This window comes from Pleurodeles waltl, chromosome 9, assembly GCF_031143425.1.
Source record: "Pleurodeles waltl isolate 20211129_DDA chromosome 9, aPleWal1.hap1.20221129, whole genome shotgun sequence".
NCBI lineage: Eukaryota > Metazoa > Chordata > Amphibia > Caudata > Salamandridae > Pleurodeles > Pleurodeles waltl.
The window spans coordinates 1,091,838,632-1,091,857,211 of NC_090448.1; the positions used below are offsets into that span (position 1 = coordinate 1,091,838,632).

General features: G+C 41.9%; 1 protein-coding gene across 2 annotated transcripts in view; it reads left to right on the top strand.

The window, feature by feature from the left end:
• Positions 1–18,580, top strand: part of GANC (glucosidase alpha, neutral C) — a 388,017-nt gene that overhangs the window by 48,434 nt on the left and 321,003 nt on the right. For both annotated transcript variants that reach the window (XM_069208780.1, XM_069208781.1), the window contains one exon: positions 8,256–8,383. In XM_069208780.1, the coding sequence (XP_069064881.1) occupies positions 8,256–8,383 (128 nt within the window). The remainder of the gene's footprint in view (positions 1–8,255; positions 8,384–18,580) is intronic.

Below are 18,580 nucleotides of genomic sequence, written 5' to 3' on the forward strand. Positions count from 1 at the left end.
CAATCCCTTTGGGGATTTTTAACATGTCAGGAGAATCTCTGACCCTATTTATATTGCTGCCACCATTGATGGGTCCTAGGCCCATCTCTTGTCTTTCCCTTTCTATGGCTAGGAGCTGTCTCTCTAAAGCCAATCTTTTGGCCATCCTGGCTAACAGGAGGTCATCTTCACTGAGAGCATCCTCAGTGATTTCAGAAATGTGGGACCCTCCTGTGAGGGACTCACTATTTCTGACTAACACAGTTGGAGACAGGACTTGAGGGGTCCTGTTCTCCCTATTTAGGACTGGAGGAGGGACATTGGCCTCCAAGTCACTAATTTCTTCCTCTGTGATGTCATCATCAGAGGGGTTGGCTTTTTCAAACTCTGCCAACAGCTCCTGGAGCTGAATTTTGGTAGGTCTGGAGCCAATGGTTATTTTTTTGATATTACAGAGAGACCTTAGCTCCCTCATCTTAAGATGGAGGTAAGGTGTGGTGTCGAGTTCCACCACCTGCATCTCTGTATCAGACATTATTCTGCTAAGAGTTGGAATACTTTTTAAAGAATCTAAAACTGTTTCTAGAATCTAATTCAAACTTTTAACAAACTTTTAAACTCTAAAAAGACAATGCTAAACAGGGACTTAACACACAAGGCCCTAGCAGGACTTTTAAGAATTTAGAAAACTTTCAAATTGCAAAAATGAATTTCTAATGACAATTTTGGAATTTGTCGTGTGATCAGGTATTGGCTGAGTAGTCCAGCAAATGCAAAGTCTTGTACCCCACCGCTGATCCACCAATGTAGGAAGTTGGCTCTGTATGTGCTATTTCAAAGTAAGGAATAGCATGCACAGAGTCCAAGGGTTCCCCTTAGAGGTAAGATAGTGGCAAAAAGAGATAATACTAATGCTCTATTTTGTGGTAGTGTGGTCGAGCAGTAGGCTTATCCAAGGAGTAGTGTTAAGCATTTGTTGTACATACACATAGACAATAAATGAGGTACACACACTCAGAGACAAATCCAGCCAATAGGTTTTTATATAGAAAAATATCTTTTCTTAGTTTATTTTAAGAACCACAGGTTCAAATTCTACATGTAATATCTCATTCGAAAGGTATTGCAGGTAAGTACTTTAGGAACTTCAAATCATAAAAATTGCATGTATACTTTACAAGTTATTGACAAATAGCTGTTTTAAAAGTGGACACAGTGCAATTTTCACAGTTCCTGGGGGAGGTAAGTTTTTGTTAGTTTTACCAGGTAAGTAAGACACTTACAGGGTTCAGTTCTTGGTCCAAGGTAGCCCACCGTTGGGGGTTCAGAGCAACCCCAAAGTCACCACACCAGCAGCTCAGGGCCGGTCAGGTGCAGAGTTCAAAGTGGTGCCCAAAACACATAGGCTAGAATGGAGAGTAGGGGGTGCCCCGGTTCCGGTCTGCTTGCAGGTAAGTACCCGCGTCTTCGGAGGGCAGACCAGGGGGGTTTTGTAGGGCACCGGGGGGGACACAAGTCCACACAGAAATTTCACCCTCAGCGGCGCGGGGGCGGCCGGGTGCAGTGTAGAAACAAGCGTCGGGTTCGCAATGTTAGTCTATGAGAGATCTCGGGATCTCTTCAGCGCTGTAGGCAGGCAAGGGGGGGATTCCTCGGGGAAACCTCCACTTGGGCAAGGGAGAGGGACTCCTGGGGGTCACTTCTCCAGTGAAAGTCCGGTCCTTCAGGTCCTGGGGGCTGCGGGTGCAGGGTCTCTCCCAGGCGTCGGGACTTTAGGTTCAAAGAGTCGCGGTCAGGGGAAGCCTCGGGATTCCCTCTGCAGGCGGCGCTGTGGGGGCTCAGGGGGGACAGGTTTTGGTACTCACAGTATCAGAGTAGTCCTGGGGTCCCTCCTGAGGTGTTGGATCGCCACCAGCCGAGTCGGGGTCGCCGGGTGCAGTGTTGCAAGTCTCACGCTTCTTGCGGGGAGCTTGCAGGGTTCTTTAAAGCTGCTGGAAACAAAGTTGCAGCTTTTCTTGGAGCAGGTCCGCTGTCCTCGGGAGTTTCTTGTCTTTTCGAAGCAGGGGCAGTCCTCAGAGGATGTCGAGGTCGCTGGTCCCTTTGGAAGGCGTCGCTGGAGCAGGATCTTTGGAAGGCAGGAGACAGGCCGGTGAGTTTCTGGAGCCAAGGCAGTTGTCGTCTTCTGGTCTTCCTCTGCAGGGGTTTTCAGCTAGGCAGTCCTTCTTCTTGTAGTTGCAGGAATCTAATTTTCTAGGGTTCAGGGTAGCCCTTAAATACTAAATTTAAGGGCGTGTTTTAGGTCTGGGGGGTTAGTAGCCAATGGCTACTAGCCCTGAGGGTGGGTACACCCTCTTTGTGCCTCCTCCCAAGGGGAGGGGGTCACAATCCTAACCCTATTGGGGGAATCCTCCATCTGCAAGATGGAGGATTTCTAAAAGTTAGAGTCACTTCAGCTCAGGACACCTTAGGGGCTGTCCTGACTGGCCAGTGACTCCTCCTTGTTTTTCTCATTATTTTCTCCGGCCTTGCCGCCAAAAGTGGGGCCTGGCCGGAGGGGGCGGGCAACTCCACTAGCTGGAGTGTCCTGCTGGGTTGGCACAAAGGAGGTGAGCCTTTGAGGCTCACCGCCAGGTGTGACAATTCCTGCCTGGGGGAGGTGTTAGCATCTCCACCCAGTGCAGGCTTTGTTACTGGCCTCAGAGTGACAAAGGCACTCTCCCCATGGGGCCAGCAACATGTCTCGGTTTGTGGCAGGCTGCTAAAACTAGTCAGCCTACACAGATAGTCGGTTAAGTTTCAGGGGGCACCTCTAAGGTGCCCTCTGGGGTGTATTTTACAATAAAATGTACACTGGCATCAGTGTGCATTTATTGTGCTGAGAAGTTTGATACCAAACTTCCCAGTTTTCAGTGTAGCCATTATGGTGCTGTGGAGTTCGTGTTTGACAAACTCCCAGACCATATACTCTTATGGCTACCCTGCACTTACAATGTCTAAGGTTTTGTTTAGACACTGTAGGGGTACCATGCTCATGCACTGGTACCCTCACCTATGGTATAGTGCACCCTGCCTTAGGGCTGTAAGGCCTGCTAGAGGGGTGTCTTACCTATACTGCATAGGCAGTGAGAGGCTGGCATGGCACCCTGAGGGGAGTGCCATGTCGACTTACTCGTTTTGTCCTCACTAGCACACACAAGCTGGCAAGCAGAGTGTCTGTGCTTAGTGAGAGGTCTCCAGGGTGGCATAAGACATGCTGCAGCCCTTAGAGACCTTCCTTGGCATCAGGGCCCTTGGTACTAGAAGTACCAGTTACAAGGGACTTATCTGGATGCCAGGGTCTGCCAATTGTGGATACAAAAGTACAGGTTAGGGAAAGAACACTGGTGCTGGGGCCTGGTTAGCAGGCCTCAGCACACTTTCAATGGTAAACATAGCATCAGCAAAGGCAAAAAGTCAGGGGGCAACCATGCCAAGGAGGCATTTCCTTACACATATCATTGATGACATCTGAAATTACATTATTAAGACATCACATTAAGCTGTTTTTTCAGTGTATGTATATATACATATATATATATACATATATATATATATATATATATATATATATATATATATATATATATATATATATGGACAATGTGCACTGCTATAGATTTCAGATGTCACTAGTGATGTTATATGTGAGGTCATAAGCAGTGCATGATAGCATGCGAGTTATACTTAGGTCATAGGTCATTTACGTATAATTGGTGAACTGCAGTGGTGAATGGTTTTAAAACATTTGATTTTTTTATAGAAGACTTATGTATACCTCCAGTGTAACCTTGGTTTTTTTGTGTGAATTTCTGTTTATTTAATGTAAGTAAAAATGCTACCACACTACTTACATATAACTGCACCTTAACCTTCATTGTCATAGTTAATTTCTATTACTTTTTTTTGTTATGTTACGTATGGTCTTATGAACTTCTGTTCCTCCCAACCACCCCTGGACAAAGGCCAGGGGTCAGGGTACCCCTACCTTGCTGCCTTACATGTTTAAAAATTACTTTAGGATACAGGGACCACGTCTACATGTCCTGTAAAGTTGGCTGCAACATTTGTCTTCATGTTACAGGCAGCCAAACAGATTTGTCTGTCCCATGGTTCCGAGCTGGCCAACAGGAAAAACAACCTTTGGGACCAATCAGATCATTTTGTTTTTTGAATGTCCAGTGCCGTGGGACTCCAGCGGGGCAAACCATCTAGATAGCTCTATTTTTTCATCTGAATTTCTCAAAACAGCCGAATGGATTTACACAAATCATAAAAGGACCCTTTCTGGTTATAGATCTAGCTTTCTGCCAAAGTTGGTGTAATTCTGTTCAGCATGTTTTCTTAGTATAGTTGTCCCTACTCTGCACCACTGTGTTTACCTTCCATCCTTCCACCTGGGATCAGGCTGAGGGGTGGCAAGACTGCAGAATGGTGCCCCAATGATCTAGCTGGTGGCAGTTGCTGCAGAGGAGTCACACACTACCCCCCAGCCTAGCAAAAAGACACCAGCAAAATTGCATGTCAGCAACTGAAAGCAAAATGCAGCACAGTGCATGCTAATCATGTTAATCAGCTTCAATTGATGAGCGTGATAGACAAGAGTTTTACTTGCACTTGTGTCAGAATTTATAGTTAGTCTTCAAACAGTGTCTAATGGTGTAATTACAGCGGCCTCCCACACAGACAGAAGTTTTCGGACTAACTTTACATTGTTTTTTTTTTTGGTGGAAAATAAACTGATCTGTCAGAAGCTTTTACATACTTACACAATATTGTTGATCTGATTAATTATAATGTACAAAGCTCTAAATAAAAACCTATCTCTTTGAAAACCGATCTGTCAAATATGTTTGCAGGTGGGAGAAAATGAAGTCTCCTAACAAGGATTGCTCTTTTGATCACCTAAGATGTGAAGGGTCGGCGACTGACAAGGGGTAAAAAGGAAAAGACAATCGAAATAAAACCAGCCCAAACCAGAGGTTCGAACCTCTCCATTATTCCTTTGAACATCTCCTTTAAGGAAAGGCATCACCGTTTCGACTGGAAAAATCTATATGAAAGCTTGTGGAGACATTTTAAGCTAAATTTATCAGCAACAAATAGTGGTGATGGAATTCGGAGCCCCTATTAAGTGACAGACTGAGTCAAAAGCTGGGTAACACAATAGGCCCACTACACAGGTCATCAAAAAAAGCATGGGTTGGTAAAGCCAAAGGGCCTCGTTTAGAAGTCGGCAGAGGGAATATTCTGTCAAAGACATGACAAATATTCCGTCCACGGTATCACGATCCCCATAGGATAGAATGGGATTGTTATACAGCAGATGGGATATCCGTCATGTTCGTGACAGAGTATTCCCCTTCGTCGACTTCTAAATCAGGCCCTAAGTGTCTTTAGTACCCCCTTCTCAGTCTTTTTGGAAAATAGGTTCTTGTTTCTGGTAATCCTCCAATTTGAGCAATATTGGGGAGTTACCTATAGTTCCAGAAGAACTTTACACTATATCCACTCAATAAAGTTAAGCAATTCCTCAAGAAGGTCAACTGGGGAAGAGATATCTCTTCAGAACTCCATATGTTCCCTGTGCTAGTCAGAGCAACTGCCCCGTACCTATGAGTGAATGCAAAGAAGGGGATAGAGAAGGAAGTAGGAGATCAGAAAGGAACAAGGCTGATTTAAATGTCAGGAAAGATGGAGCCCGAGCTCGGCCAACAAACCAAATACCAGCTGTGTGGCTAGGACTCCTTGTAGTGTCACTATCGTTGGAACCAATGTAGATATACCACCAGGAGATCTGGTAAAAAAGAAACTATTTCTACTTAAGAAGCAAAAAATCGTACAAACAATAACCCAAAGCCAGTAGCCCTTTTAATAGAGCACTTAACAGAAGATAAAACCAGTGTCACAAAATGAAATAAGCTGTGAACCTTATTTCACAAAATCAAAAGGCTTCCTACTCAGACTTCACAAAAGGCATCAAAGCCCCTTTGCCTCACAAAGGGAAGAGCGCCAGTGCCATTCCCTTCGATCGGAATTAGACATTTCGTCAATAAAAAGGCTGAAGTGAAAAATGTTATCCCTCCATCCGAAGGCGCCATGCAAAAGCTAAACGAGGAGTGGGCTTTATGTTTTGATATATGCAGAATTGGCCAAAGAGCAAAAAAACTTCAATCATTAAATAGGTCCAAACGTTTGCATCTAATCATTGAAATCTCTCAGCAGATATTATCTCGTGATCTGAATTTTGTTTGGTTTAAAGTTTCTAAGAACGAAAGAGAAGTAACAAAAATTGTCATTTCTTTTTCCATTCATAAAAAGCATAGTGCTTAGGGTTAATGACTCTTTAAATGAAGTGGGACTTTCAGTTATACCTGATTAAGCGAATTCCCTAAAGGTCCAAAATATCCCTGATGTCATTACTCCCTCCATTCATCGTTCAAGATAGTTTACCCATTTTCCGATTTTTTTATTTTTTTTAGGTTTAATGCCCTGCCAAATTGGTTTAAGTAGAAAACGCCAACCTGCTCGCTCCAAGATGTTTTGGCTTTGAGAATGGGATTTCTGTTTAAAGTAGGTCAAGGATGTAGAAAGTGCGAATAGCTTTGACATATGAGGAACCATCAACATTTATGAAAAAGCGCTGCATGTTTCTGTGAGAATTATAATGATAGGTTATCTGAACCTTATTACAACCCCTTTGAGCCCACTTACTTTAATGACCTGAAGGAAACTCTTGCAACGTAAAAGCTGTTAGCTTGAATGTGCATGACTTTAAACCAGTCGCAGCTCACTGGGCTTTCAGGGGCGGCGCGCGAAGGGGGGAATATTAATAAAATAAAATAATTAATTAAAAAAATCTTCAAATCTTGTTTACGTTGTACACAGAATAATCCTCAAACTTAAATAGAAGTTTACACAACAGTGGTAGAAACAACATCATATTGGTAGAACCAACATACGTTAAAACAGTACATTCACAATTAGTTTTGCCAACAGGCAAAAAGGTGCAAACATAAAAAGATTAGATAAACACATTGTAGGATATTTTAGTGTAAGTTGGCCAAGAAAACTACCCATATACATTAACTTCAGGGTTAGTGAGAGTTCAGTGGTGTACCGAAAGTTTGCTATGAGAAGGGAAACCAATCAAAGAAGAATCCAATTTCCTTTGGGTATTTAATGTTTGGCTTCCCAGAGTTTATGTCACCTTCGTTTTGGATTAGGGAAAAGGTCTCTCCACTTCTCTCATGATTTGAATCGCGGACGCGTTACGACCTCTACAACATTGGGGACATCTTTATGAGAGGTCATCCTCAGGGCTAAATTCATTGTTGTCATCTGGACAAACACAGGAATCCCATTATGTTACTTCTGGGAAAAGGATCTTTCCATGTGCCGACAGAGATCCATTTTTCATGCTGCAGCGCTGCTGTGAGTTACTGATCATCTCCACGCGTTTCAGAGTAATGCATCGCTGCTGAAGTTCGTCGCACTTCACTGTGTGTCTCGTGGCTTAGCGGTGCTGTGGGTCACGCCATACTTCCCACAAGACACCAGGTGAAACTTCGGTATATATATAATTTGGCCATTTATAGGAACATATTGCATTCCATTACTCAATCACTTGCTATAAATTATTCTTACAACTCCTATGTGAAAAAGAAATAAATTTGAAGTTGTGGTCTATCTTGTTTTTTCATGGTGATGAGTCTCTTGGTTTTAGATTTTCAAATAATTACTCTTTCCCAAAAGGTTTCAATTGTCTGAGTCCTCCCATGATGGATGTCAACTTCATAAAGGTTGCCAGTGTTGAAATCAACACATATGGCAGGAACCAGGAAGTTGAACATGAAAGAGATAGTAATGCTCAGCAGGATAATAGGAGAAAACTTGCCTCTGCCCCATTCTTCTGAGGAAGCATTTCCTGTGCGATAAAAATGACATATATGAGTGCCCTTTATGGTTTCTTAACATAGCTATAGAGAAACTCATACTTAAGCCAATTATTTTATATGATTTGTTTGTAGTACAGATTACAGTCGTGAGAGTAGAAATAGGTGTAATGGGTAAGCAAGCATGGCAAACCTAAATATATATATATATATATATATATATATATATATATATATATATATATATATATATATACCGGTATGGCAAGTTGTAAATGCATGAAGTCATATTTATCAATTGACTGCTGTATAATCCACCTGTGAGTAACACATGGTTTTTGACAGGTTCCTCTCATGGTTGAAATTTCTGGGATAGAGAATAACACATTAAGAATAAAAATTAATGAAGTCTCACCACCAAAGCCAAGATATGAGGTGCCCGATGTCATACTACAAAGCCCGTCAACCCTGAGGTAAGATCTCTCAAGTAGTTGTTCTGACACAATGGAATGTCCATGTATTTTATTTGAAAGTGCTTATGATTTGCTTTACATCTATCTACTCAAACATCACTAAGAATTGGGAGCCTGTTGTATTAGGTAAACGATGTTAAAAACACACTCTGATAGAAGTGTTGCCCATATGATATTTTTACCACCATTTTCATCACATGCATATTGCACACTGTTAAATTTAATTATACTGTTGAACCAGACTTGTTGTTTGCTATATATTTTTATTTATCTAGCATCAATTGCCTCCCGCATGCTGCTTCATAGCACGATTTAAAAAGAGAAAGGTTTTGTAGAGTTGTAACATTTACTCTAATATTAAACTTTAGAGAGCAGGTGATTTTTCAGTCATAGATTGAGACTGTTTCCCAATGAATCACTGTGGCACATAGCATCTTACATTCAAATCTAGCACAATCACAAATAGAGAGCTGGGCTTGGTTTTCACCTTCTATTCCTCAGAAGTGTGCAGGCAGTAATATGTCACTAGATGACAGTATCATCTGAAATCAATTTGACAATATTGTTTTAATAAATTCTTTCAGTGGTTAATACACATCTGAAGCATTTTTGAAGCTGAGGGCTTTGAGATCTGGATATTTCAAAACAGTATTGCTCCCAATAGAATATTAGTTCTCAACCAGCTGCAACTGTATCATGACCCCTTTTGGGATCCACTAAATTAGGTTGATGTAGATGCCACTAGACAAAACATCAGAGCCATGCAGTTTAAGCACAACATTGTTTGGATGTTCCAAATAAGCAATAGAGGAACAGTTGTTCTATGACAAAAGGTTATCTCTGGTTAAAGCGAGATTGGTTGGTCAACTGTCATTGAGAATTGCCATTGGTCTATGTTTCCTACTCATTAATAAAGTAAAGAAAGAACGTTTTCCAATTGGGAAGCAGAATCTGCTACCAAAAACATGTGTTCTGTTTTATCCTTAGATAAATAATTGAAAGGTAGCACGAGTCTTTGACCAAAGGGAAAATCACAGGAGATATCATGATTCTAGGAGCTTGGCATCAGGGGATAGAGCCGTGTACAGGTGGAGGAGGTCAGCTTAATCGCTGGTGTGTCTGCTTCCTCTCTCCATCTCTGAATTGATTTCAGCTCACCACTTCTGTGACTGTTCCATTCCTGCCATTATGCAATCCTTAAGCCTCACCATCGAGAAGGTCAACAGATGTGGTCAGATGAGGATAGTTTGTCCTGACCTAGGGGTGGTACCAACCTCTCCTTTGGTCTTCATCTTCTCCCTTCTCTTCTCAGCATGTAGGTTGGTATCCCTGGCCTGAAACTGCTGTGCCTTCACCTCACACTACACTCCAGGTCTAACTCTACCTGCAACTCTATCCATCATCAGCAAGGAGGATCACATCTGAGGCAGAACTTATAACAGCAAATTTGAGGTTGTTACAGCGTTACAGGTCCAATGGACTAGGATAGAGTCAGACGGAAATGGTCCTTACAAAGTACTTAAAAGTTATTTATCTACATATCTGTAAGTGTGGACAAAGCATTTAAAGAGTGTTTACAATGTGAATCTTCACAGTGTGTACCATGTATTCTGGCAACTCCAAGCAACTTAGAACAGAACTTGAAAAATGTGCAAGAGACACCAAGAAATGTAGAAGTAACTGGACAGGGAAAGGAAGTTTCCACAAGCTCCATAAATAGCACTGTATAATCGACAGCATTTGCAAAAGTAGTGCTAAACCAATGTTGCCTAAGTGTTAACTAGCATTACTGGTGTCCACGGTGGCAGATATTAAACCCACTGCAACTACTTGGAAGAGCTTGACTGCACTGAACAGCAGCAGTAACAGTAACAAGTGACAGTGGTTTTAAGCAGACCAAGCAAATCAGCAGTAGCTCTGAGCAGGAGTGCAGATGGGAAGGACATGGTTAGTTGCAATCTGTCTTGCTCCTTCAAACACTACCTTACTCACTACCACTCTGCTTGTCTACTCACATAGGCAGGATGTGGATGCAGTTCTGATAGCCTTGAACATAATATCACCCATTAGTGCCACAACAAATGCCTTCTCATAGGGAAAAGCAAACCAAAGTGTGCAAACAGCTGCCCTGACTTCATTCAAGACCATAGACACAGACTAAACATCACCACAGAGCACTGCTAATTAAAAAGACTCAGGGAGCGACAGGAACACATTTCAGGAACAATTCCAGCAATGTTCAAAAATCAAGAAAACAACTAAATTTGTGCACACATACGATTATAAAGGAGGTACACATCAGCATTTGGGGCAATGTGCACCTGAGGACACAAGTTACTCACAAAATGCAACCCTGCTTCTCAGAGCCATATGCAAACCCAATGCTGAAGAGAACCTGCAAACCACATGCTCCATTTGCATCGAGCAGGACAAAAACTGCACCAAGAACCCTTAGTAAGCCCAGCCAACTCTCCTAATAAGGGCGGTTGAAATTACAAGAGCCAATCTACTGCTGGAAGAGTCAATAGAGGGGTTGGGGGTGACAAATAGGTAATCAAATCACAAATCAGTAGTGTACACTACTAAATGAACTGGTCATGCATAGGAACCTTACATCCCACAAGCAGTCCCAAATTAAAAAATATGTACAAGTCTAGGGGGACCTTTTGGTAAGCAATAATCCATAATTCACATTAACATGTAAAACATGTCAAGAGGATCCTCAATCAAGAAGGGACAGTGGAAAACACCAGTCATGAACATATGGATCAAAAACAGACAACAGAAAAGAGATGGGTAAGCTTGAATCTAAAAAAAGGAGCAGGCAGGAGTGGTCTACATTCAATATAGCACATCCCCCATGTCTGCCAGCAAATCAATTTAATGTGTGGAAAATTGCTCAAGTAGAAAACGTTAGAACTCAGAATCCTACAGTCAACTGCAGAGGAAATCTAAAGGCTTGCAAATAACTCTGAAAGATTCCTCTCAAGCACCAAAGTTACCAGCTATAATCAAACAACTTGAACCGAAGATGGACCTGTTACTATTCTGAAAGAGCAAATAGAGTCAGCTGCTCCAGCACTAAACATAACAGGAGATAAACACAAATGTTTACCACCAACAAGGGAACAAAAAGGACATATCCTTTGCCTTTTGATATCAAAAGACCAGCAGTGAAATAACTGAACAAGAGGTGTTGAGGGTACAAAATCCCTCCTGTCCAACTATGAGACAGAAAAACAACCAGACAATGCGAAACCACCATAATGAATAAATGAAGGCCAAAATTGAGGAATAACTAACAAGGGCTCACGAATCCAGGAAGGTTACAACAGTAGGCTCACTGTTACCTGCTTCGTGAGAGAGCACTGATGGGTCAGAGCACATCACAGTGCCAAACCAAATTACCACCATTGAGAGCTCCCCCTGTTGCAGACTGTATCAGTTGACACCAAAAAACCCACAACAACAAAGAACCAGGAGCAATCAATCGTTACTTCATATTCAAAGGCAAGAGAAGAGAATCAATTTTGGAACAAGAAAAAACTTTGATGAAATCCAGCAACAACAAATTATTAGTGATCACATGTAGATCAGTCAAGCTCCCGGTGCAAACCAACCAAATGCCAGCTACAACCCACTACAAGTTATGTAAAGTGGTGTAATCAAGATGTTGATGAAGTCCTTACAGAAAAAGAAAATTTTTTGTCTGAAGATCTGCATCCACAGCTTTAGCTTTACTTCCTAAAGTCAGAAAAGCCAGATGGGGTGGTGCAACGATGGATTATCGGGGAGCCAAATTATGGAGCCCACTCCCCCTTAATATTCACCAAATTAGCCACAAACTTAATTTTCGAAAGGTGATCAAAACATGGCTTTTTTAAAGTTTAGTTCCTCTTCCTTGCTCCTGTTGTTGTATTTTAGCGCTGCGAGGCCTTCGGGTAGTCAGGCGCTTTATAAGTGCAAATAACATAACATAACATAACAGAAGACAACTTGGCAATTAAGACTCTTCACCTAGCACAGGTGGAAAAATAGGACAAAGCAAGAAAGTACGCAAACCCGGCATAATAAAGTGATATAAAATAAAGAAAGCAACAATTTCCAGATGCACAACTAAGCCCCTCTGAGGACCTAACATCTAGCTTCTTAGCATGCAAGAAAGAACTATCAACCAGGAACAAAAAAGAAATCATACATCTGGAAGAAGACAGCACATTAACCCCTGCTTTCATAGTAAAAGTGGCAAAGGATGGACATGAGGATACCCCATGCCCAGTGGACGACTCCCTAAACGGCTACAGACTGATTACACATCTAGATGAACTACCCTGCCATAAGAGCACTGACAGTAAAGATAGATTGATGACACTAGGAAGTTCATTCTTATGAAAAAGTGTACAAGGGGATAAACAGGAAAATTGCAGAAATCACAGCCAAGAGAAAAGATTGAAAACTTTTAAAGAGACTCAACATTCCTGAATAGAGCAAGGAAAAAAGATTGTATCCTCAGGGCAACTGGCTCAAGTGCTATCATTGAATAGTTAACACACAACCTCTCACAAGCCCACATCACACTTCAAAATTGTAAGTTTTAAGGAAGAAGGCTCCCTAGCTGAATCAAACCACAACTAAGGCCCCCCAGGAACGAGACAGTCCATGGCTGGATCTCCTAGAATACCAGCTTTACTGTACACCAAAACAACCAGTAATATCCACAAACCAGTTGAGAATATGTCGAAATGAACTCACACCACTAGAAAATCGCAGGTCTACTCCGCACACTCAAGTACTCAGAATTAATGTTCAAGACATTAGTCAAGTTTAGAAAATAACACCCAAGAAGCACAACTTGCTGCAAACGGACCGAGTTATTGCTTGGAAATGTGGAGGTAGGAAAGTTTCTACAGCCTTCAAAACTTCCATACACAGCAGGACTAGGTAACCAGACGAAACTAAATATTGACCAAAAGACAAGATACTAGGAGCCAGTACACCACACTTGAAACATCAACCTTTGTATGACCTTAGAAGTGATGCCTAATCAAAAACAAGAAAAAGAAATATGGAGAGTGACAATGACAGTTAATGATAGAAGTATCTGTGAACAACGATTCCAAACAATTCTAAAGGCTAATTCAAACTCTAAAATAAAACAAAGCTCCTGAGCCAAACTTGATACTGGAAGAGTTCTCCCATATTTCACTAACTGCTGATTGCAAAATCTAGAAAAGGCTTTTACCTTCTTCGCCAACAAAGGCAGACTTCTGAAAATTTGGAAAACCAGTTTGGTTGTGCCAATATACAAAAAAAGGCAAACCATCTGAACCAGGCTAATATAGGCTAATAAATCTTATTGACTAGGAAGAGGAAATCTTCACAAAAATAATCCTACAACACCTGAATGACTGAGTCTAAGAGAAATGATTTTTAAACTTTGTACTGGGAGGTTTCAATATTGACCATGTCTTCAACCAACAGCGTGCAAGGCTTGATTTAGTTTGGCAGACACAGTAGTGTCTATTCTGATGGCAGAGGTCATTATCTCTGCCATCTCGACGGTGTGCAGCACGCCATATTTAGAGTTGACCACTGGCCCGGTAGTCATCTATGTGCCTAAAAGGGAACTGCGGTTGCGGCGGTTCCTTTTAGTGTACTATAAGAGTGGTGGATGGCTGGCATCAGTTGTCATGGGTGTCCACCAAGCGTTTGACATTTTGTTGCTTTTGAAGAAGCAATTTCCCAAAATGAGACTTTCTGAGAAAAAAAACACAAAAGACCCCAATACCTCATGTTGTGAGGGTCATTATTGTTTTTTCTGGTCCCTAATCCTTCGGGCCTTCGGAGGGCGTATGCCAACAAGGGCTTCATCAATGCGATACTTAAGGTCTGCCCATCTTTAAATCAGACTGGCGGACAGATGGTTTAACGTATAGGATACTCTGTCACATTTGCCATGGAGTACACTGTCCATCATCCTCTCAACAAGGCCCATAGTATCCTAATTTTCCACCCAAAAGTCATTGTTTGTGCTTTTTTAGACTTTAAATAGCCTTCATCCTTGTCAGTCATCAACTGCTATTCAGACTGCTATTTAATTGCAGTTCAGAACTAAAGAGGACATTACACATACTGGCTATGTTGTGCTGTGTTTTGCAACCAAAGCATTGAACCTTGTTGTGCTTTCAAATATATCAGAGTAATAGCGACCAACAAAGTAAATGGAGAAATCCGCCTGTAAAACAGCCTAGCTAAGACACAATGTGCAGCCAAAGGCATAAGAACAATTACATAGACACCCGGATCCCAAAACATCAGAAACAGTAATCCAGAGGAATACTATGCTACAGAGCAGCAGTCCGGGGCACTTCAATGGATCTATCACTTCTCAGCTGCCTAAAGAGAGGCATATGGGAAAATGATTGGAATCCCACAGTCATTTACAAGAATTGCTCTTGAAAAAGATCTAGGGTATGCACCAGTGGAAGCATGAGTGAAACGCACACTACCCGTTCTTTTATGTCATAAAAAGGCAGTTTATCACACTGGACCAGCAGATTGACAGTGCATGCTCAGAAGCCATTAATATAAAAAATCCCATTTTGATCGAAAGGCACAAAACCTTTGCAGAACTAGATATGGAATATCTTTAAGACCACCAGGAAACAACTAAATTCACCAAAAATAAAGTCAAACTCCTGATGTAGCAGTGTCCATAAGAGAAGATAATGTTAGTAAAAGTCTGGAAAAACAAAATCTGTTTTGGCCACATGATGCGCTTTAGCTCTGAAACCAAAAGGTCATCTAGCTGCCCTTGAACAACACACAAGTACAGGAAAGAATGCCTTTCCTGGCATGATGTAACATCCTATCACTGAACGAATATCAGGCCAGGAGATTTCAGATCACCTATGCATGAGGGACTGCTGTGGATGGATACCACTACTTTATTCCGTACAGAATATACCCTCACTCCCGTAAAAGGTTGAATTGCCTGTTAATGAAGAACTCAGGTTTACAGAACCCCAGGATAGCAATGCTGTTCCTTCTGTTGAAAAATGAAGAGGAAATGGGCTTACGAATTTGTTGAACTTGATTAGGGACTGCTGACTAGGACTGCTGACAGAACAAACTCCACCTACCATCAACTATCTTAATTCATTTTTAATGTCAACTCGCTCTATTTTTTCTTTAACCTGATTCATGAAAGGAAACTGAATGAAAGTGTTACATAAAATTAGAAATGTGATCACACATATTTGTCTTAACAATCCCTTTGATCCTCCACATGTTTAAGCTAATATGGCTGAAGGCTGTGGCCCTGGCCAAATGCTTCATTATAAATTGAACAAATACAGTCCTGTTATTGCTGGTAATAATATTTCAAATAAAGGAAAAAAACAAACTAAGGGGGTCATTCTTACTTTGGCGGGCGGCGGAGGCCGCCCGCCAAAGTAACCCCGTCAGAACACCGCACCGCGGTCGAAAGACCGCTGCGGTGATTCTGAGATTTGCCCTGGGCTGGCGGGCGGCCGCCAAAAGGCCGCCCGCCAGCCCAGGGCAAATCAACCTTCCCACGAGGACGCCGGCTCAGAATTGAGCCGGCGTAGTGGGAAGGTGCGACGGGTGCAGTGGCACCCATCGCGTATTTCAGTGTCTGCATAGCAGACACTGAAATACTTTGCGGGGCCCTCTTACGGGGGCCCCTGCAGTGCCCATGCCATTGGCATGGGCACTGCAGGGGCCCCCAGGGGCCCCGCGGCACCCCCTACCGCCATCCTGTTCATGGCGGGTTTCCCGCCATGAACAGGATGGCGGTAGGGGGTGTCTGAATCCCCATGGCGGCGGAGCGCGCTCCGCCGCCATGGAGGACTCCCCCGAGCAGCGGAAAGTCGGCGGGAGACCGCCGACTTTCCGCTTCTGACCGCGGCTGAACCGCCGCGGTCAGAATGCTCGAGGGAGCACCGCCAGCCTGTTGGCGGTGCTCCCGTGGTCGGTGACCCTGGCGGTCACCGGCCGCCAGGGTCAGAATGACCCCCTAAGTCTCTTAGATCCAATTCAGTGCACTTTAATTGATGAAAAAGTAATATGTTCCAATATTTAGGTTTTAGAGTTCAACGAAGTTTCAGCTTCCAAATTGACACACTTTGATTTGAGAAAGAAAAAGGTGGTATATTCCCAAAATTAAATTTCAAGGTTCAAAGGAGTTGCTGCCAAAGTCTTTCCTGAATCATGCCTTGGCGATCCCCTGGCTGGATTAATTATGTTAATGGAGGGTTTACTGATCTGAGTTTTGCAGACTTATGTTCCAACCCGAGAAACCAATTATGACATCCACGGTGCAAGAGGCATTCAGGGAAAGACAGGATAGCCTCCACCAGGCAAACCTTGACAAACTAAGTAGTAGTGCCAACTATAACCCCATCAAAACATCACTGGGTTGTGACTTTTATTTAATTTTAATATTTTATGCAAAAAGCAGGTTTTTGCTTGCCAGGTTCCGTTTTAATCTTCTTCATTTATTAGTGGCCTTTCCCAAAGTTGTTGATTGAAGTACAACCTAGCACAATTGCCCCTGTGATGATTCATCAAAGCAATGTACCATGCACTTTACTCTGTTTTGTCATTTATATGCGGAACCCCTCAAACCTGGAAGTGCTTCCTGAGACCAATTCTTTGTTTATCCAAGATTGGATCTCATAGAGAAGCGTTGCTTTATTTGCAAAAACTGTGTGAGTTGGATCTCTGTGTAGCAGTGTTAAATTTTGTTCTTTGTGCAATAAGGATCAGAAACCCAATTTGGGCTGTGTGATGAATGTTTCTGATATCTGAACTTTTGTGACCCTATCAATTGGAATCAATTCGTTTTTAACTATGGTTTTATTAATATTTTATGTAGTTTTATGATTGTACTGTTTTATTCTGTGATTTTATGGCTTGAGAGTAGCTGAATAAAGATCTTTTGACTGACTTACATTGTTTTGAGCAAAATGGCAAAGAGTTTTTCCTTTTAATGAACAGGGCACAGATGAAGAGGGTCACAATTCAAGATGTATTTGAAGAAGCAATGTACTATATTGAACACCATTACTCAAAAGGTCAAGCTGATTACCATTAAGCACAGGTTTTTAACAAAAAATGCAAAGAGAAAAACAAGACTATTGATCATTTGATCATTTCAAAACTATGCTAAAATAACTTGCAGCCATTTGTGGATTTGATGAGCTGACTCATCAGCTTTTTATAAGGGACGAATTAATTGCTTAATATAGGGATGATAAATTGTATAATAAACAAAAAAAAACGATTTCTTAGCAGAAAAACTGCATTGCAAAAAGCGGTAGCTTCTGCAGAACAGAAAGAAAACTCAATTTAAAGCATAAAAGAACAAGAGATAAAAGAAGAGAAAACAAGTGAGGAAATCAGCATTATTTATAAGGTGAAATGGAAAATAAGACAGGAAAAGACAAAGTAATGAATCTCTGACACATAAATACAGAGAAAGTGGGAAAGTAACAGTGCATAGTATGATTGTAAGAGCCCAGCTCATCAAACCCACAGCAAATCATGGCCTGCATTGGACAAAAGGCTTGATAAATGTAACAGAAGAGGCCTCTTCACTAAAACATGCAGGGAACTGTCAAGAAGCCACACCTCTAAAATACAAAATCACAAGAAAATGGTGTGCAAGGTGAAAATAGCAAGTTGGATGCATCCTAAAGATAGATGAGAAAGAAATAGAACGAGGGTTAAATTCAGCATCTTTGTATGCCATAGTACCAAATAATTTGGTAGGCAAACTTTGAATTCAAGGAAATGAGTTGTAAATGTTAGTAGCTTGTGGAAGAGTCTCACTGGCATCACGGGGTGGGATCACACAACCCTTTAAAGGAGGCTACGGAAAGCACTGGTGTGGCAGAACACATGTCCCAGACACACTTGTATGTAATAGGAGATGAGGTTTTAGGGTGCGGGGGAAGTTATGTACACCCGGGCATTAAAAGGTGGGTCTAGGCTGCTAATCCATCTATGTAACCACTTTTGTTTCAAAAAATCCCATCCAGGCAGTGGGAGTATTTGAGTCAGTTGCAAGCATTCAGTAGCTGCCTGGCAGCTTTCCCTGCGCTGTGTGACATTGGATTTCCTATTCCCTTACCTTTTTTATTTTTCCCCTTATTCAATTTCCTCATGTTAGCT